Source organism: Elephantulus edwardii, unplaced genomic scaffold, assembly GCF_000299155.1.
Source record: "Elephantulus edwardii isolate Elephantulus edwardi_28Jun2011 unplaced genomic scaffold, EleEdw1.0 scaffold00058, whole genome shotgun sequence".
In the NCBI taxonomy this organism is placed as follows: Eukaryota; Metazoa; Chordata; class Mammalia; order Macroscelidea; family Macroscelididae; genus Elephantulus; species Elephantulus edwardii.
The window spans coordinates 9,962,502-9,983,969 of record NW_006399808.1 but is presented as its reverse complement, the minus strand read 5'-3'; the positions used below and the strand labels follow the sequence as shown (position 1 = coordinate 9,983,969).

The window sequence follows — 21,468 nt, the reverse complement described above, 5'->3', positions numbered from 1 at the left end:
GGAATCCAGAATTAAGGTTGCATAGAGAAGTGTACTCGGGGTGGGGGGTGGGGGGAAGGGACTTGGGAATTGTATACTAATGAAGGAATTTTTTTTCTTTCTCTCCGGAGGGGGAAGCGAGCTGGTGGGGAGGGGTGGACAGGGAGAAAATTGAGGCAGTGAATGAATGGAAATCCAAAACCTCTGTAAAAAAAAAAAACCAAACTTGGAGCAATGAAATACTGGGTTAGTGAGGTGGAGGACAAATCATTTAATACTAATTAATTAGTAGAACACTCAGAAAAAAGAGAAAATAAAATGAAGAAAGCATAGGAATTATGTGGGACATAACTTACATGTTATTGGAATTTCAGAACAAGATGAGACAAAGCAAGCAGAGAAGAGATTGTTGAAAATTTGCTGGCAGAAAACTTTCCAATTATGGAAAAAGTAAAAAATATGCATTCAAAAAACTGAGCAAACCCCAGACAAGGTGACCCCCAAAGGAAAAACATCAATACAGAAAAGAAAATTTTTCCAAAATCGGAGACAAAGAATATAAAAGTAGCTGGGGGGGGGGGGGGTGGAAATTACCTGCAAAGGAAAACCAAGAAGACCATACTCCAGTTTCTCAGCAGAAACCATGCAGACAGGAAGGCAGTGGGGTGACATATGTAAAATGCTGAAAGAAAAGAAAATCCAGCCAAGCATTATATACCAAGCAAAATTGTCCCTCAAATATGACAGTAAAATTGGGATATTTCAAAATAAATAGAAACTAAGGGAATTTGTGAACTAGACCAACCTTCAAAAAAATTCTTAAGGGAGTTCTTTGGATCTAGAGCCAACAATGGCTGATAGCCACTTAAATTAACATTCTTGACAACATCATTCAGAGAAACCTACTCAGACCCAGAAATGCACAAAGTAAAATAAAGTTGTATACCATCAAGTCAAAACCAATCCGTACCTGGCTCTCTGGCGATTTTTCAGAGGCAGTTTATCTCACAGGAGGAGATTACCCATCCTTATACCATACAATGGATTGATTCAGTTACCAGGGTAATCAAGGTGGGTGTGTCATAAATAGTGAGGTGGCTCAAGATAGAGCAGGGTTTAGGGCTGTTGTACATAGGGTCACTATGAGTTGCAGGCAACTCGATGGCACATAACAACAACAGCTACCACCTGGAGCAGCTGGTGGATTTGAACTACATGCCTTTAGGATTGCAGTGCATTCCTAGTTACCACTAGGCCATCAGAGCTTATTTGAGAGTCTGGGATTGGGAGATACCAATCTGTGAGGATGATTGCAATGCAGAAAAGGGAATAAGTAGTGTATTTAGAGAATTTCCAAATAGAGAGGAAGACAAGACAATTGTGAGGTAAAATGAACTCTCTTAGACTTGGGAATAAAATAGTTACTTATAGGGTAACCTCCAGGAAAATTAATAAATATGACCAAAGTAAAGAGGAAAATAAAAAACTTAGTAAACATTAAAACAGCAGCAGTGGAGATGATAAGAAAAGCCATCAACAAAATGAGCTCTTTACAGAAAAGTAGATGGGACACAGAAGTCAGCATCACCACAGAAGGGTGCAGCAGAATGACAACAATAAATCCACATCTGTTGGTAATAAACTAATGTGAGTGCTTTGGATATATTATTAAGAGAAAAAGTGTGCTTCCTTAGAAAGCTGGAAATAGAAGTAACCATTTGATCCACAATCCCACATCAGGTGATGGTTGTATGCCATGAAGTCAAGATTTCCAGTGGGTTTTCATAGACAGTGAATCACGTGGGAGGAGGCTGCCCATCTTCTCTCCTAGAGCATCTGATTCTTGCTTTCAGGCCAGCAATGCAGCTGCTTACCACGTGGTCACCAGCGCTCCCTTCTGTTGTTTATCTACCTGCGTCCTCATATTCATAGCATTTTTTACAATAACAAAGAGGTAGAAACAACCAAAACACATAGTAAACAAATGGCTAAAGAAACTGGTACATTCACATACTTCTCTAACACTAAAAATCAATAAAGAACTTCTGAAATACTACTTGACATGGCTGAATCTAGAGAACTTTGTTGTTGTTGTTGTTATGTACCATTGAGTTGATTGCGACTCATAGCGACCCTGAGTACAAAAGCCCTAAACCCTGCTCTATCTGGTGCCAATCTCTCTGTCTCTGACACACTGACCCTCATTACACCAGTGACTAAATCAATCCATCTCATTGAGGATCTTCCTCTCCTGCGCTGTTCCTCTACCCTCCAAGAATGACGTCCCTCTTCAAGGACTGGTTTCTCCTTGCAACATGTCCAAAGTATGTCAGATGAAGCTTCAGAATCATTGCCTCCAAGAAGCAGCTTGGATTCACCTTCTCCAGGACAAACCTGTTTGTTCTCTTAGCAGTACATGGTATAATCAATACTCTTCTTTAACACCATAGCTCAAAGGCATTAACTCTCCTTCTATCATCCTTAAGCATTGCCCAACTCACTGATGCAAAGCAAGTGATTGCAAAGAGCATGGCCTGTATAAGGCACATCTTAGTCTCCAGACTGACATTGTTTCTCTTCAGTACTTTGGAGCGGTCTCTGACAGCAGACTTTCCCAATGTAATATATCTTTTAATTTCCTGGCTTCTGGTGCCAAGAGTCCATTATGCTGAGTGAAATAAAGTCAGTCAGAGAAGGACAAATATTGTATAAGACCACTATTATAGAACTACAGAAAAGCTAATCACAGAGTCATTCATGATTGGTGGCTGAGCATAGAAAGGGACAAAGAGGGGAGTAAAAATTGTTATTGTTGTTGTTACATGCTGTTGAGTCACTTGCAAATCATAACAACCCTATGTTCAATAGCTGTGGATCCTGCTCTGTCCTGAGCCAACCTCATCTCCAACACACCCACCCCCATTTCCCCAGTTACTGAGTCAGTCCATTTCATCCAGAGGTCTTCCTCTCCTGCCTTGTCCCTCCACCTACTAAGCATAATGTCCCTCTCCAGGGACTGGTCCCTCCTTGCAACATGCCTAAAGTATGTCAGTTTCAGAATTCTTGCCTGCAAGGAGCAACCTTGTTTCACCCTCTCCAGGTTGAACCTGTTTGCTCTCCTAATAGTCCATGGTATATTCCATACTCTTCCCCAATACCACAACTCAAAGGCATCAATTCTTCTATCATCCTAGTCTAGCTCTCTGATGCATAGCAAGTAATTGCAAAGATCATGGCCTGGATCCGGTGCACCCTAGTCTCCAGACTGACATCATTGCTCTTCAGTTCTCTGAAGAGGTCCCTGATAGCATATTTTCCTATTGCAGTTTGTCTTTTGATTACCTCACTGCTGGTACCAAGAGTGGTGATTGTGGAGCCAAGAAGCTAATAACAATCTCAATCCCTCCGTTTATCATGGTGCTGCCACTTGGCCCAGTGGTGAAAATCTTTGTCTTAATGTTGAACTTCAATCTATACTGAACACTGCAGTCCTTGACCTTCTGTAGCAAATGCCTCAGGTCCTCCTCAGTTTCAGCAAGAAAGGTTATGTCATCTGTATAATGCAGATTGTTGATGAGTCTTCCTCCAATCTTGATGCTACATTCCTTCTCATATAGAGCCTAGCCTCCCAGCTGATCTATTCCACATATAGATTGAAAAGGTATGCAGATAGGATGCATCCTTGGCATACACCTTTCCTGATTTTGAACCATGGAATGTTAATAGACAATAGACAATATTAGGATCGGTGAATGAAAAGACAGTATACAGGAAGGGAATGATAAGCACAATATCACTAAAGAGAATATGCAGACAACTAAAGAAAAGACTAGTAGAAATCTGGATTATGGGGAAGAAGTAGGAAAAAGATTGATTTCATTGTTAGCATCGAAATTATTACAGTACAAAATGTGTACGCATGGCTGAATGGGAAATTCATTTATAAATTTCTACTCAATGCACCATAAAAAAATAAAAATAAGATTATTGGAAAATCAAGAGGAAGAGAAGAAGCACAAAGAACAGTGGTGAACACTGAAGAGTAATCATGAATTTCTTTTTTACTTTGGCTTATGTTTCAGGGAACAGGAGTTTCATGGAACAAAGTCAGAAGTGGCTGCAGAGAGACAGAAATCAGGCTACCCTCCCATTGCTCCATTTTACTGCATGAAGGAAGATGTGCTTGCATACGTGTTTGACAATGTGTGGAGCAAGGTCCTGGGCTGTATGGAGGGACTGATACGTAATCACTGGGAAGGATATGTCTCTGGTGAGGATCTTGGTGAAAATAATATAGAACATATTTTAGGATTTTCATGTAAATTGACATTTGCTCAACACCTGCTTACAGCAGCCTATTTTTGGGGTGCATGCTTCATGAGTCCAAAGGGGGCCCTGATTTGTCTTTGTATTTCCCACAGAAACTAGCAGGTATTCATTTAATATCAACAGTACGCAGAGCTTGTGTTTTCTCTTTGAATATGGTAATATATCAGTAAAACTGGTTACAAATGCAAAGACATTTTAAAAAATAGCTTTATTGAATTAGGTGGAACTGACATGAATTAGACATATTTAAAGTATACATTTTAATAAACTTTGACTTCTCTATATACTCCTGAAACCATTCCCACAGTTAAGATTGTGAACATAGCCATTGCCCTCAAAAGTTCACTTGTGTCTCTTTTTTAAAGCCATCCCTCTTCATCCTACCCAACCTCCCATCTCCATGTGACCACTAATCTTTCTGTCATTATAGTTTACATTTGGGAACATTTCTAATATCTGAAGTCCTTGCTTGTCTGAATATGTTGCTTATGTTTCTAAGTTGCTTTGTGGTGAGTCTTGTGGGTGTAGTGAGTTTTGACAGTGGGTTCTGATCTTGTAAGTGTAGGTAGGGGAATTCTTTGAAGGCCTAAGTTGAAGATTGACCTCAAGATTCCCCTAAAACTGTTCTGTCCAAAATAATAGCCACTTGCCAAATATGGGGGGTGGGGGTCTGTGGCCTAGTGGGTAAGGAATCAAATTGCACTACAGCCCAAAGAAAGGCAGGTAGTTTGCATCCATAGGAGAAAGCTGGACCATTTCCTCCTGTGAGCGTTACTGCCTCTGAAACCCCACCAGGGGGTCTGACTCAACAGCAGTTAGCACATGTAGCTGTTTAAATTTAAATGTATTCATTAAAATGTAAACTTAATTTCCTCAGTTGCATCAGTAACATTCAAATGCCTGATACCCACATGGGGCTGTGGTGGCTGTCATACTGGGGCACGCAGGCATAGAACACTTTTTTGTCATCTACAAGTGTTCTATGGGACAAAGCTGCCCTACAGATCTTTGCATTTGTTTCTGCCAGGTTAACAGTAAGTGTCACCAGCCTTGTCCATGTTCAGTTCTTGGCTTGGCATATTTATTGTGAACCTTGCAAGTGACAGAAAATTGAGCTGCAAAGAGGAGTGCAGCCTAGCTGAAGATCATGAATTCTCATGAGAGATTTTATTTCCAGAGTACTATCTGTAGATCTGAAGACATCCATGGATAATAGATTCTTTTCCTTTGTTCAGATGATGAGAGCAATGTTACAGTCACCAGACCAAATTCAGGAAGCTCCTGTGCACTGAGTGAACCTCAGCCTCTGGTGTTACCTCGAGTGCCACAGTCTAAAGTGCTGTCCGTCACCTCAAATCTGGTAAGCCACACGGACTGTTCCCTGGGCAACCGGGGCTCACAGGCAATGCAATGCCCCAGATGGCTGGGGCTCATGGGCAGTGCCCTGGACAGCCAGGGCTCATGGGCAGTGCAATGCCCTGAATAGCCAGGGCTGCTCTTGCAAGAGGAAATAGGATTTCGTGTGTTATTTCTGATTCAGTTTGGTATTCCCCATCCCACCACATCCCTGCCTTAAAACCATCTATTCCCTGCGATGGTGCATCTCTTAGGACACCTTTGGATAAATAATGAAAACAATTGACCCCTGAGCAGCTGTTGGGGGGGGGGGGATAATCTATTCCATTTTTACCCTTTGTTTACTTTTTGGTCCTGAGGTTTGTCATAATAATCTAGTGACTACGCATTGATCCATTTTTCTTTTTAATCAAATTGGTGTTGATTAGTAATTTTCAGTCAACTTTTTTGTGAGCTGTGAAATTTAAAATCAACTAAGATTCTCAACCACTGGGCCAATTGGCAGCATCATGTTGGTGAAGAGATTGAGATTGTTAACAGCATCAGTTTGCTTGGCTCCACAATCAACATTCTTGGTACCAGTAGCCAGGAAATCAAAAGATTAATTGCACTGGAAAAGTCTGCTGCCAGGGACCTCTCCACAGTACTGAAGAGCAATGATGTCAGTCTAGAGACTAAGGTGTATCTAATTCAGGCCGTGATCTTCACAATTACTTGCTCTGTATCAAAAAGCTGGACAATGACTAGGGATGATGGAGAATTGATACCTTTGAGTCATGGTGCTGGAGAAGAGTATTGTATATACCATGGACTGCTAGGAGAACAAACAGGTTGGTCCTGAAGAGAGGGTGAAACCAAGCTTCTCCTTGGAGGCAAGGATTCTGAAGCTCCATCTGATATACTTTGGGCATGTTGCAAGGTGGGACCAGTCCTTGGAGAGGGACAACAGGCTTGGGAAAGTGGAAGGTTATTACAAGAGAGAGAGACCCTAGATGAGATGGATTCACTCAGTGACTGGAGTAATGGGGTTGGGCGTGTTGGAGACAATGAGTTTGGCACAGGCTAGAGTAGGATTCAGGGCTGTTGTACTTAGGATCACTATGAGTTGCAAGCGACTCGATGGCATGTAACATTATGTGATCATATGTCTCTTTTAGAAAGAATGTAGGATGTTCTCATGATGAAAAGAGGGACCAGCCTCTACTGTTTTGTGGCCTTAATGTTCTTTTTCATTTCCTCTTTTTGACTCCTTATTTCCTTTTTTCTTTTACCTCACCTACCTTGTTTTTTTAAATTTTCTACCTTTGAAATTTTTAATATTCAGAACCATGGTGCAAAAGGCAAACAAAGTGAGGAGAAAACTGTCTCAAGTCTGTGGGCAACTTTATGATGCCTGTTTCTTGTGGGAGCTGATGAAACTGTTTTCCTGTGTACTGACTTAGGAAGTTCTAGTTTCTGGATAAAAAAAGGAGCTCCCATAGCCTTTGTGTTACATGTGCTGCTAACTGAAAGGTCAGTGGTTAAAACCTAGCAGTTCCTCTGAGGGAGGAGACGAGCAGTCTTCTCCTGTAAAGGTGCACAGCTCGGAAGCCTGATGGACATCAGTATGAGCCAGAATTGACTGAACGGCTGTGGGTTTGAGCTTTTAGGTTAGTTCGTCCATGCGAGTGAGGGGTGGTATATTGGTAACAAGAGGAAGAACTAAGAAAATGATGATTCTGCTCTTTAGGCATGTTCATCATTCTTTGATTTTAGTACCAGATCTAGTCAAAAGTTTTGTTGCGAGACTGATTGGATAGTATACACCTGGATTCACAGAACGATAATTTAAAATCAGCAAGACCTCGGTTCAAATCCACCAGATGCTCTGCCGAGGAAGGAGGAACAATTTCCTCCTGTACCAGTCAGATTCGATTTGATGGTACACCACACAAAAATAATAAAATAAAATAAAAAATTTAAAAAATCAAGACCTGTAAACCATTACATCAAGGAACAAGCCAAGTTTTCTAGTGATAAAAGTGCTCCTCTGCAGGTTGAACTGGTCTGGTGGTAGCTCTAGGAGCCCTGGGTTCTCACCTGCGAACTAAATTTGGTTCAAACTTTGAAACTGCTCTGCATGAGAAAGATGTGGCAGTATGCTTTGGTAAAGATTACAGCCCAGGAAACAGTTCTCTGTCCTATACAGTTTCCATGAGTCAGAATTTACGGCCTTCTGGGCTGTGGTTTTGGTGGTTTTGGTTGCCTAAGGTGTAAATATTTCCTCCCTTGTGATTAACTCCTCCAAAAACCTGCCGGAGTCAGCTCTGACTTGATTGTACACAACAGAAAGGCATAAAAAATTGACCTGATTGTTAATAGACAAAAGAAGGAAAAGGTAATCCAATCATTTTAGGGAAAAGAGGAAAATGCATTCTGTGATGATAGCTAGAAAGGATGCTGAGCCAGTGATAGGAAAGGACTCTGCAGGATCAGACCAGATAACTAACATCAGAGCATAAAATGAACTTCCTCCAGTAGTCTGTCTCCAGTATAAAAATTCTCATTGAGAGCTGCTCCATGGGTAATAAGTGAAAGAAAAAGGATTCATTTTGCAGGATGCAGATAAAATGAAAATGTACCTTTTAAAAAAAAATTGTATTTCATATTTTATTTGTGACCATTATGTTTATTTTCCCCAAAGTATAATGTAAATAATGAAAGTTCTTTCTCCTCTGTCGAAATTGCTGTTAATTGCTTTTGTGCAGGTAGATTCCTACACATGTTAATCATTTAAAACTGGACTGTGGATTCAGAGCTCCCATTTCGAGCCAATGTTCAAAATGTTAGAAAAGCTAAGATGTAAGATAAGAATGTCTAACTGGCCTAAATTGGAAATACTAACCTTTGACAAAGTTGGGAAGCCAGGTATCTTCACCATCGGATCATGGGTAACATCTTTTTTCGTGTAGATGGGCCTCTGTCAAGCAGCAAGCAGCCATCAGCCAAATGTGAATGGTCTCTTGGTCCATGGGATGCCGCTACAGCCAAGAAATCTCTCCCTAATGGATAAGCTCCTGTAAGAAAAATAGAATTTTAATAGACTATAGATATTAAAAAGCTGGTGGCATAGTCCATACCAGAGTGTACTGCTTACCAAAAGGCCTTGCACCACTTTTCAGATTCAGCCACTGCACAGGAGAAGAACGGGCAGTCTCCTGGTAAGATTTATAGCTTCCAAAACCCAGTGGAGGGTCTCTGTGAGTCACAGCTGAGTCAGTGGCAGTGAACTTTCTGGTTTTTTAGAGTTTAAGTAAATAATTGAGAGTCAAAAAAATTTTTTAAAAAATAATAATTGAGAGTTAAAGGGAAAGCCAAATCAGTCAGCCAGTGTGCATGTGTTGAGTACCAAGGAACCACAGTGAGAAACTTGAGGAGTGAAATGGCTGAGAGGCGTGGTCTCCACCTCAGGAAGCTGGTCCTATAAATGGCAAGAAAAGACACATGCAGGTCAAAAGAGATCTGACCATGTAGGGCATTTTTGTGAGTGGTAGGCAGGGTGCATGGGATGGCAGCCCCAAAGATAGGCATTTTGCAGAGTAAGTAGATTTTTTTTTTTTAATTTGCCTTTGAATGGTGAATGTTTTGATAAGCAGAGATGAGCAGTCAGACCTTTTTAAGTAGGAGAAATGGTGTGAGGCAATACTTGGAGATGGGAAAAGAGAAAGCAGTAGAAGAAATTGCAGATAATTTTTGCTGTAGTAGAAGAAAAGGAAATATGTCCGATCTTTAATGCTCTGAATGAAAATAACTGACAGTCTTTTACAATTATAATAGGCCATGGTGTGATTAGTGGGACAGAAGAGGCAATGAGATCAAAAAAGGTGGGGACTAGATGTACAGGCTTTCGAATTCTGGAAATATGAACAGTTGGCAGGCAAGATTTTGCTTAGACTGTTCTTTCAACTGTGGTAAAATTTCTGTTTAGTAAAATTGCAGATTTTAAGTATATAATGAGTTTGATAAATTTTATATATGTGTGTATAGTTTAAGTTGAAGAGCACATATAGTTAAATTTGGAAGATTTTGCAGCAGTAGACTGTAAATCAAATTGGAAGGATAATCTATGAGGTTTGTTTTTTTTTTTTAAGGAACCATCTTTTGGGGTTGGGGTTTTGAGTTTTGTTTTGTTTTTTTATTTGTTTGTTTGTTTTCTCTTGTATACTGTTGAATTGAAACCTACTGGCACAGGAAGAGATTGCCCCTCCTTCTTCAGAGGAGCATCTGGTAGATTCGAATCATGCACCTTCGGGATTGCAGTGCAGCTTCTTGCCCAAGAGGAGATTTTAATGCTCTGACTAAAAATGATTGACAGACATTTATTCCTATATTAATAGTTGTTCATGAACTGCCGAATTGCAAGAGAGGATAAAAACAATGAACTAGGTGCTGTAATTTTCAAAAGTCAAATTTTATAGAAATAGAAACATCCACGTTCTCTGAGGTTCCATGCTTGAGGGACACCTGTTTTAAGAAAAAAATGAGTTTGGGTTGGGATGTGTTGAATTTACAGTGATGACCATCTTGCTGGAAATGAAGGGAGGTCACAGTTGGAGTTGATCTAAAAGTAACTTGACTAGAAATAATAATAATTGAATCCAGAATTATGAATGAGATGCCCACAAATGAAGATGAACATAAGCCATCGTTAGCAATTATAAAGTTCAGTTGGAGCTAGTAAAGAAGTTAGTGAATGGGAATCTGTTAGCCAACATGATGGATGAGACAGAGAAAAAAGACCAGAGAGATCTCACTGTTTAGCCATTTTTCTTATTGGGGATTTTCCCTCTGAAACCCACTGTTAACAGTGTATAGCTTTTGTTTGCTGGTTTTGCTGTATGAGATTTCCAAAGATCAGGCAGACTAAAAGAGATTTGACTAATCTCGGAGCCCTGACAGACAGGTGTGTGTGGTTGTTGGGTGTTGTTGAGTCAGCTTTTGAGGATGCAGAGTGACCTCCTTTGACGGAATAGAGCTGCTCCATAGGCTTTTCTGGGCAGTAATCTCCCACTCGCCTTTCATTTTCCTTGACTTTTAAAAATTCTTGTTAAAAATATTCATAGCATGGATAGAGAAGCTGTGGTGTATTCACACAATGGAATACTACGCTGCATTGAAAAACAGGGAACTCATGAAATATTATACAAAAAAGATGACCCTGGAGGACATTATGCTGAGTGAAATAATCTCAGTCACAAAAGGACAAATACTGCACAGTGCCACTGTTGTAAAACGGGACTGACATCGGGGTTGGGAGACTGAGAAAGATGGGATAAATTATGTATACTACATTGAAACAGATGAGGGAGAGAACTATTTAAAAGGGATATATGACTAGGTATTATTGTCATGACAGGAGTCCAGAACAAAGGCTGCAGAGTGGAGTAGACTTGGGGGAGGGATTGTATAACAATGAAAGAATTTTTCTTTTACTTTTCAAAGAGAAGAGCAAACTTGGGGGAAGGTATAAGGTCCAAATCCACCAGATGCTCTGCTGGAGAGTGAGCGACAATCTCCTCCTGTACCAGTCATACCCAATTTGATGGTACACACACACACACACACACACAGATTTAAAGTTATTTTTTTTTTAAAAAAAGATGAGGTTATTTATTGAAAGTTTATTTTTTTCCTTCTTAAATGCATTGTAGTGTTCACGATTTTATACCATGAGACCTGTTGCTGTTTATTATATTTTATGGTGTTTATTATATTGTGGGTTTCTGATTTGGCACCTAGAGATCTTGATGACAAGCTACTTACGAGGCCTGGGTCCAGTACCATCCTTTCAGCCCGAAATTGGCCAAATCGAGCTCTGGAGCTTAGTTCATCCTCTCTGTCATACACAGCTCAGTCTGTCAGGAGGCGGAACCCCCCACCACGGACACTTCATCCAATCAGTACAAGCCATTCCCGAGCTGGAACACCAAGACCTGTGGAAGAACTCCTCAGAGGAGCCCGAGTGTAGGTTTGGAAAGTAGAATTTCTGGACCTTAGGGTAAAACTAATGAAAGTTTACATAAAGAATAAATTAAAATATAACATAAAAATCTGTGCCTGAAAACTAATCATTAAGTAGTCTTATCATGCATCAAATCTAATATAGAAAAAAGGAGTTAGGCGAGCTCTGGTGGCCTAGTGGCAAGAAGCTGCACTGCAATCCCAGAGATGCACAGTTCAAATCCACCAGATGCTCTGCTGAAGAAGGAGGAACAATTGCCTCCTGTACCAATCAGATCCGATTTGACAGTCACACATAAAAAATAATAATAATAATAAAGAAAAAAGGAGTTAACGTTTTCATAAAATACAGGTATTAATCTTTTTGTTGATTTAGCTAATGGTTTCTCTTTTTACAAATGTTAAAATTGTATTTACCAAGAGAATAACAGAGGCGTGTGTGGGGGGGGGTTATTGTTGTTAGGTGCCATCAAGTTGAGTAAGACTCAAAGGGACCCTGTGAAAAGTCAATCTGAACTCTGTCCTGTGCCATCCTCATCATCTCTGACACACTATACTAAAATCACTATGTCAGTCCATCTTATTGGGGGTCGTCTTCTCCTTTATTGACCCTCCTTCTTTGCAAGCATGATGTCCCTTTCCAAGTAATAGCTTCACCTAGCTACATGTCCAAAGTATGAAAGACGAAGCTTTGCCATCTTTGCCTCCAAGGAGCACTCTGGCTGCACTTTTTCAAAGACATACCTCTTTGTTCTTTTGTCAGTCCATGGGATATTCAGTACTCTTCTCCAGCACCACAACTCAAATGCATCAGTTCCTCTTCTGTCATTCTTATTCATTGTCTAGCTCTCAGATCTGTAACAGGTGATTGAAGAGAACAAGGCCTGAATCAGGCTTACTTTAGGCTTCAAACTGACATCATTGCTCTTCAGCATTTTGGAGAGGTACCTGTTGGCAGACTTGCCCAATGCAGTAAATCTAATGTCCTGATTACTGGTACCAGGGGTATTGATTGTTGATCCAAGCAAGATGAAATAATTGACAGCTTCACTTCTTTCTCCATCATTGGTCCTGTGGTGAGGACCTTTGTTTTCTTGATGCAATCCATAACCATAGGTTGCAATCCTTGATCTTCTGCAACCAGTGCTTCGTGTGTACTTACTAAATATTTTCTTAGTGGTAACATGTTCAGAGGAATATATCCCAAAATAGTTCTTGTTATGTGCCATCGAGTCGCTTGCGACTCATAGTGACCCTATGTACAAGAGCCCTAAACGCCGTTCTATACTTTGCCAACCTCGCCATCTCCAACACACTCATTCCCACCATTCCACTCACAGAATCGATCCATCTCATCGAGGGTCTTCCTCTCCTGCGCCGCCCCTCCACTCTCCCAAACATGATGTCCCTCTCCGAGGACCAGTCCCTCCTTGCAACATGCCCAAAGTATGTCAGATGAAGCTTCAGAATCCTTGACTCCAGGGAACATTCTGGCTTCACCCTTTCCAGGACGAACCTGTTTGTTCTCCTAGCAGTCCATGGTACATTCAACACTCTTCTCCAGCACCACAGCTCAAAGGTATCAGTTCTCTTTCTGTCATCCCTATTCACTGTCCGACTCTCCGATGCATAGCACGTAATTGCAAAGACTACAGCCTGGTTCAGACGTAGCTTAGTCTCCAGCCTGACGTCGTTGCTCTTCAGTACTCTTGAGAGGTCCCTCACAGCTGACTTGCCCAATGCAATTCATCTCTCGATTTTCTGGCTGCTGTTAGTTACCAAGAGTGTTGACTGTGGAACCAAGTAAACCAAAACTGTTAACTATCTCAGATCTCTTCACCATCCATACTGATGCTGCTAATTGGCCCAGTGGTGAGTATCTTTGTCATCTTGATGTTGAGCTTCAAACCATGTTGAAGGCTGCGGTCCTTGACCTTCTGCAGCAAGCACTTCAGGTCCTCCTCAGTTTCAGCAAGCAGGGTTGTGTCATCCCCATAATGCAGGTTGTTGATGATTCTTCCGCCAATTCTGATGCCACATTCCTCCTTGTATAGCCAGAGTCTCAGAGTCTCAGATGATCTGTTCTGCATACAGATTGAAAAGGTATGGAGACAAAATACACTCCTGACGGACCCCTTTCTTGATTTTGAACTATCCAGTGTCTCCCTGCTCTGTTCTGATGACTGCCTCTTGGTCCAAGTATAGGTTTTGCATTAGCACAATCAAATGTTCTGGAATTTCCATTCTTCTGAGTCAGCCTCAGCTTGTTGTGGTCCACACAGTCAAAAGCCTTTGCATAGTCAATGAAGCACAAATACACATTCTTCTGGTATTCTCTGCTTTCTGCCAAGATCCATCTAACATTAGCTATAATATCCCTAGTACCACGACATCTTCTAAATCCAGCCTGCACATCTGGCAGTTCTCGGTTGACATATTGTTCCAAACGTTTTTGGATAATTTTCAGCAGAATCTTGCTTACATGTGAAATCAATGAGCTTGTTCTGTAGTTTCCACATTCTGTTGGGTCACCTTTCTTTGGAATGGGAACAAATACTGATCTCTTCCAGTCAGTTGGCCAGCTGGCTGTCCTCCAGATTTCCTGGCACAACTTAGTGAGCACATCCAGGGCAGTGTCTGTTTATTAAAATAAATTAATTGGTATGCTGTCAACTCCTGGAGCCCTGTTTTTTGCCAATTCCTTAAGAGCAACTTGAACTTCCTCCTTCATCACCATAGGCTCTTGCTCATTGTTATTTCATGAAATTCCTCTGTGTCAGCCAATTCTTTCTGATACAGTGACTCTGTGTACACCTTCCATCTTCTCTTGATACTTTCTGGATCATTTAACATTCCACCCAAACTATATTTAAGTATTGCCACCTGTGGCTTGAATTTGTTTTTCAACTCATTCAGCTTAAGAAATGCTGAGCAAGTTTGGCCCTTTTGATTTTCTGACTCCAGCTCTCTGTACATTTCATTATAGTATCTTGCTTTGTCGTCCCGAGCTGCCTTTTGAAATTTTCTGTTCAACTCTTTGATTTCTTCCTTTAGCTTTGGCTTCTCGGCGCTCTAATGCAATACTCATGAGTCTCATCTGGCATCCATCTTGGTCTTTTCTTTTTCCTTCAGCCTTTGTAATGATCTTTTGCATTCTTCATGGATGATTTTCTTGATATCCTCCCAGAGCTCATTTGGTCTACACTCATTGGTGTTCAAGGCCTTAAATCTGTTCCTGAGATGGTTTTGAAATTCATCCTTTGGGGTACCTTTAAAATAATAGTAATGGGAATAAAACAAACCCGTTTGGCAGACAAGGGGTGGCAGAGTCTGACCCCTACTAGCCTCATAACAGGGAAGAATCTCCTTCAAGAACATCAGCAATACAAAGCTGATTCTTGTGAAGTCAGTCATGTACCCTGCATGCTCCACACCTTTTACAAATTCCAGCACCACCCGTCCTTCCCAGGCTCTTACTGCTTGCTACAGGAATTCCATGGCTCATTACCGTGGCCACACAGAACTCATAGAAAAAAATGATTAGGGAATTTGGTAGAGAAGTAACAGGTTACATTTCAGGTTGAGAGCATTCACTATATACTTCTTCAGTTAGGAAAGTCTCTCCCAGGAACAAGCAAGCCTCTCAGTCTCCACTCTTCTTGGGTGAGTGTTACAAAATTATGTTAGTTCTATCATTTATATGTCACCCCCACATAAGCCGACTGGTCTCTGGTTCTCTCCCTCCTCTGCTGCCGGCTGGGCTGCTAGGTCTTGGACCCCCTCCATTTCTTGGTCTCACTTCATCTCAAGCAGGAATCTCTGACCCAAAGGACTGTCAGTATACTCTGTATTGCTACTTTCTTGATGGTAGTGAAATTTCCATTTTCTGACTCTGACTTCCAAGTCTTCTCTGTTTAAATCTGGCAGAATGGTAAAACTAGCCAATCTCCATCCTAATGTTCTAGATATCTTATTTGCATATTCCCACCCATAAGGTGCTATTTGTTTATTTTATTAACAAGCCATCTAATCCCTTTGGTGGATCACAACTAACATTTGTATAGTCATACCCAGACATGTGTGAGAGTTACACCAACAATGGCTAGGGAAGCCATATTAAAGAACCCACAGTTTTCCTAGGCCACTTAGAATGCTTTTTCCAATGGCAGTGAAAACTTTATAAACCTTAGTTTCTATACCAGAATCTATAATAGAATATAAAATACCCCATTGTGTTTCTGAAAACATAAAAGTGTTCTCATTTCCCACTCACATTAACTTACACTCTGAGCCTGATTGGGCAAAAAATATCCAGAAGCCATTTTTTATATTGGATTACATACATTGTGTTTTGTGAAACCTTTTTTTTAAAAAAAAAAAAAAGAAAGAAAGAAAAGAAACCTCACTAGCTATTGATGCCTTGGCATAATTTATTCCTAAGATCTACACTGTGATTGGAGCTCTAGTGGTGTATGTATGTCCACAGGGATCTGTGCTGCTCACCCAAACATGGTTGATGCCTCTCTGGTGGTTCAAATCCACCACTGGCTCCATGGGCAAAAAAAGGGCAGGTTCCTCCTGTGAGATTTACAGCCTCAGAAAACCCTCTGGAGGTCAACTAAGAGTCGCTTCTCACTTGACAACAATGAGAGTGAGTGACACTTGGGGCATATGACATAGTAAACCAGCAGCTGTGTGTTGAGTTCAGCTTGTAAATTCATTATTTTGCTAGCTCTCTCCTGACATGTTTTACCTTGGTTCTGGTTGAATTTCGTCTTAGAGTTTATCCCAGTATAGTCACTAACATTGATGTCCAGAGCCAAATCCTGCCAGGCCACCTGTGTACTCACCTGCTCAGTGTTTTATTATGTGGCTAGAACTCTTTCTGCCCCTACATCGAGCCATCTGTGGTCTTGATGTTTAGTTACTCTCGTCCTTCTGACACTGCCTTTTCCCTCTTCAGAGTTGTCTTGTACCCATGGGGACACGAAAGCACTTGGTTTTCACTTACTCTTTAGTTATAACAGCAAACATCTCCAAGCCCTGTGATGTGAACATTTAGGTGCTTTCACTCAGTATCATAGTTATTAGGGCTAAGAGCAACTGGAAGGTCCAGAGAAATTCTGTCGGATAATTAATTTAAAATCTGTAATTACCAGAAAAGTGCAACAGCAGATGAGAATGTTTGCCATTCCAGTTCTCTGTGAGAGAAAGGCTGTGTGCTCAGGAAAAGCTTCAGAAAAACTCAGAGGATAGTTTTTATTTAAACAAAGTGGTAATTTGTAGAGATTATCAGTATAGGAAGCGTGAAGCTTACTGCTCATTAAACTCAATCTGTGCATTAACTTGCCTTCTGCTTTGTTCTGCTCTCACTTGATGCTCTCTTGGTGCCTGCTGGGATCTGCAGGCCTGTGGCCACCGACTCACTCTCCTCGCCCTCACTGATGCCCCTCAGTCGAAACAATCTGCTGCCACCTATTGGTGCAGCTGAGGTGGAACACCTGAGTGCCTTGGGGCCACAGAGGCAAATGGTACGTCTCTTGTATTCTTGTTATAAACCCATGGCTGTAATTAGAGCTATGGTCAGATTGAACGGAGGACATGCATTGTTCTCACTAAAAATAGTTTAAATTTTTCTGAACATTTATCTCCTGCAGAAACCTCATAGTGATCTGAGCCGAGCTCGAAGCGCAGTGGTGGATGAGCCAAACCATCAGCAGCCCCCAGAGAGGTTCCTTCTGCCGGACTTTTTCTCCAGGCCCAACACAACGCAGTCCTTTCCGGTAGGTGACAGCTTTGGCTGTGGGCTTGGTAGGTGGCAGAAGCCAAAGGGAGTGGAGCTGGGGGTACTAGTTTTTACATACTTCTCAAGTTTATATAGTGGTCTAGTGAGCTCCAAGAATAAAAGCTGAGCTTCTGATGATAAAAGACGTTATGAGCACATATTGTGAAAATTCTCCCTGGTTCCTGGAACTCACTAAAGTACTAGAAATTCTTCAACTTGCTGGTAAAATGTCTTCTACATAAATTTAAGTTCTAAATAACGTAAAGTTTAAATAACTTATTTCAGAACTCAGTTGGTGTTTAAAAAAGAGAGAAGGAAATGAAATAGTGTTAAGAGTGTGCTAGCAGTTTCATTCTCCAGCCCCTACTCTCAGGGAATTACAGCAAAAGTGCAAATCACGAGCCTTTTCACTTAAGCAGTATAGAAACCCTGGCTGGAAGAATATGGTTCTTGCCTCTCTGATGGCCCGGAGCTCAGTCCACTTCATCCACAGCAGGGCTTGGGGAAGTGGAAGGGTCACATTTAGATCTAGGAATCAGGACTTCACATCACACACCAGCCCAAGAATCCCCCATGAGGAGAGTGGTGAGAATAATAAATGAATGAGACCTCATAAGACAAATGGGAGCATTTCTGATTCTTATAAAGTGTGTATTCCAGAAAGAGAATCTATTGAAGGCATTATGATAATGTAACCTAGAACATTTGTTAAAACAGTGCTGCTTATCAGTATATTCTATGCTACAGGCATTTGTTCTTAGAAAAGACCTTAGTTTTTGGTTGCATTATAAACAAAACTGAATTAGAGTAAACATTTCAGGGTGGTTTTTTTTTTACTGCTTCAGATGTTTTTAACAGTAAAAAAAAAAGTCAAAATTATTTTAGCCACGACTCTTCCACTTTTCTGACATCAGAAGGGAGCTATTCAAAGTCACAAATGATCTCCATAGTAAGGTCTGAATCCTGCACCACCGCACCAGCAGCCTGCTCTGTGTTCTTACCTAGAAGGGTCTGCAAACTACAGCTCACTGACTGACAGGTCTTAGAACTGCCTGTCCCTAGAAGTAAAGTTTTATTGGAAAATGGCCACATTTCTGTTGTGAATGTTAATGGCATTAGTCACACTCATTTTTCATACTATCTGCAGCTGGTTTGTTGTTGTTGTTTTTTTAAAGTGAAAGTTCATGAATCATATTGGTTTTTCATTCATACACATTTTGTATTATTTATTACTACTAATCTAATTATGTCTGATCAAGTCCTTATCTTACACTGCTTTTCCTTTACCCAACTTGATCATTTTTACTCCCCTCTCCCTTCCCTTCCAAACTCTTTAAACTATTTCAATCTGTATTTGAACCTTTCCTTAAATTTTTATATAATAGTGGTCTTTTTTTGTGACTGATGTATGTCAAACATAATTTGTTCTAGTTTCACCCATGTTGTATTTAATGAACTCCTTTCATCATTTTTTAATAACTGATAATACTCCACCATTTTAATGTACCAGTTTCCTCTAACTTCTAATTTTTAATAATTACAGACAACACTTATTTACTTCTTTATGAAAACCAGGCTCGTTTATCTGTAAAGTAAGTTTCAGTATATTAAAAATCAGTTGCAACGTCAAAAGTACATGAGAACGCAAGGACTGTATTTAGTGTTTCTAAAAGACTTACAGAGATCGGGCAGGAAGAATTGTTTAGCTCTGTTGCAAAATTCCAATTAGTGTATCCTTTTATATTGTATTTTTAAAATTAATATTAATAGTAATTTAGCATGATCATTATTAATCCATAGAGATTGCTCATTTAGGGTTTGTGACAATATTCTTTCCACCTCTGTGTAATCTGTAAGCAACATGCCTCAAAGTAAGAAGTGCTTATTATGTTAATTTTCTACTCCTGCCTTCCTTACCCTCCCTGGTAACCACAGAATGAATTCTGTATGTAAACCTTCCTTTAGCTTTGTGTAATAGTTGTACCAAGATTTCTTTAGTCATTTGTGCATTGGTAGACATGTGGGTTGTTTTCACCCCTTTGTTCTGGTAACAGTGTTGCAGCAAACATCAGTGTATGTCAGTTGGTGTTGCAGCTTTGACTCCTCTGGGATAGTACCTAGCACTGAAACTTCTGGATCAGATGGTATTCCTAATAAAGCACTAAAACACTTTCCATAGTGTATTCACCATTTTACACTCTTGGTGGCTGTTTTTTGTTTGTTGTTTTGGGGTTTTTTTGTCTCTTATTTTATTTGAATGAAGATTTACATATTGGTTTTTCATACAATCATTCATATACATGTTGTTTTCATCACCATTATATTAGACATAATTAAACATTAACGTTTATTAGCATAATTCATTTAGTGTTTAATCAAGCCCTTATTGTGTATTATCTTTTGCCTTACACAACTTATCTATTAACTTCTCTCCCTCTTTTCTTATGCATGTTAACTCTCCAAAATGAATTCTCTCTGTGTAAACCTATCCTTAGCTTCTCATAATAGTGATCTTATATCATGAAAAGATCTTGACTACTTGACTACACTTGATCCCACAAAAACTCTATATATCAGGTACAGTAAATAAAGAAAAAGAAGAGATTACAACTTTTTACTAAGTAGCCTTTTAATAGTTTAGAAAATAGTAGGATATAACCAGTCAACAGTTACTTTTACATCAACATACAAATGGATAGAAAAACTAGTACATCCACACAATGGATTATTATGCAACACTGTGAAACAGTAAGCTTGTAGAACACTACAGAACATGGATGAGTCTGGAAGATATGCTTAGTGAAATGTCTCAATCACAAAAGGACAAATACTGTAAAACACCACTATTAGAAAAACAGGATGGACATGGGAGGGGAGAGCAGGAAAAGAATGGACAGACGAGAAATACTACACTGGAAGAGGAGAAGGGAAGGCCAATCTGAAAGGAATGTATGATTAGACATTATATGTATGACAAATGACAACTAACAATCTGGAACAAGATATGCATGACAAAGTGAATTGTGGGAAGGGGAGGGAGAAAAATATGTATCAGTGAACAAATGAAAATCCATCCTTTCTTTAAACTTTCATTAAATCACAATTTCTTTTAAAAACCCACTGATTTTTAAAAAGTGAGAAAGCAGACTAATGAAAATGGAATAATCATCAGGACATAATAAGAAAATTGGAAATGCTAACATATTATAAAGAATATAGCGAATGTCACAGAGCATCTTACCTAGAAACTTCTGAATGAGAACCTAAAGAGCTATGTAAACTTTCACCAAAAACACAGTAAAATAATATTTTTTAAAAAGAGATAAAAAAATTTAACCATATAATAAAAATAAATAATTCTAAATAAAATATTAAAAAAGAGAGAGATACAGGAGAATAATTATTCTGCAGAACAAAGTGAAAGAAATATTGGCCAAATAAGATTTCCTTCATAATATAGACCTTCCATTTGGGTGCTTTTCTACATTTCAATTGATTATCCTTTTTTTTTTTTTAATGGTTACCTTTTTGTTTTTAATTTTAATGAACATTTACATAGATTTTGGATTTCCATTCATTTATTGTATCTCTTTTTAAGCCTATCCAAATTCTATCCATAAAGGAAACTATCACACTGTCATACCCTCTCATGGCTGTCTGAAAAGAATCTGACTCATTTATATTTTTTAAAATTTTATTTTTTATTTTCCTTGTGTATCATCGAATCAGATCTGACTGACACAAGATTTCCCCGCCTCCTTCAGCAGAGCATCTGGTGGATTCGAACCACATGCCTTTGGAATTGCAGTGAAGCTTCTGGCCACTAAGCCACTAGAGCTCCCTGTTTCTATTTCTTTTTGACTGAATGTATTCAAACATAAAAACCACTGAGTTTTTTTTCTTGTGAAAATGGAAACACATAACAATATTCATCATAAGGGTTGCACTTATAAAAACGTTTCTGGGGAATAATTTTATTGATAAAAATACTTACCATTAAAAGCTCAGGTTATAAGGCT

At 39.7% G+C, this 21,468-nt stretch overlaps 1 protein-coding gene across 1 annotated transcript in view; it reads left to right on the top strand.

Moving 5' to 3' along the window:
- The window catches only part of FAM149B1 (family with sequence similarity 149, member B1), a 75,816-nt gene extending 54,706 nt beyond the window's left edge, over positions 1 to 21,110 (top strand). Inside the window, exons 7-13 of the mRNA XM_006887568.1 lie at positions 4,062 to 4,249; positions 5,544 to 5,668; positions 8,616 to 8,722; positions 11,443 to 11,667; positions 17,072 to 17,195; positions 17,322 to 17,447; positions 21,048 to 21,110. Of these exons, the coding sequence (XP_006887630.1) occupies positions 4,062 to 4,249; positions 5,544 to 5,668; positions 8,616 to 8,722; positions 11,443 to 11,667; positions 17,072 to 17,195; positions 17,322 to 17,447; positions 21,048 to 21,110 (958 nt within the window). The remainder of the gene's footprint in view (positions 1 to 4,061; positions 4,250 to 5,543; positions 5,669 to 8,615; positions 8,723 to 11,442; positions 11,668 to 17,071; positions 17,196 to 17,321; positions 17,448 to 21,047) is intronic.
- Positions 21,111 to 21,468: the final 358 nt, after the last annotated feature.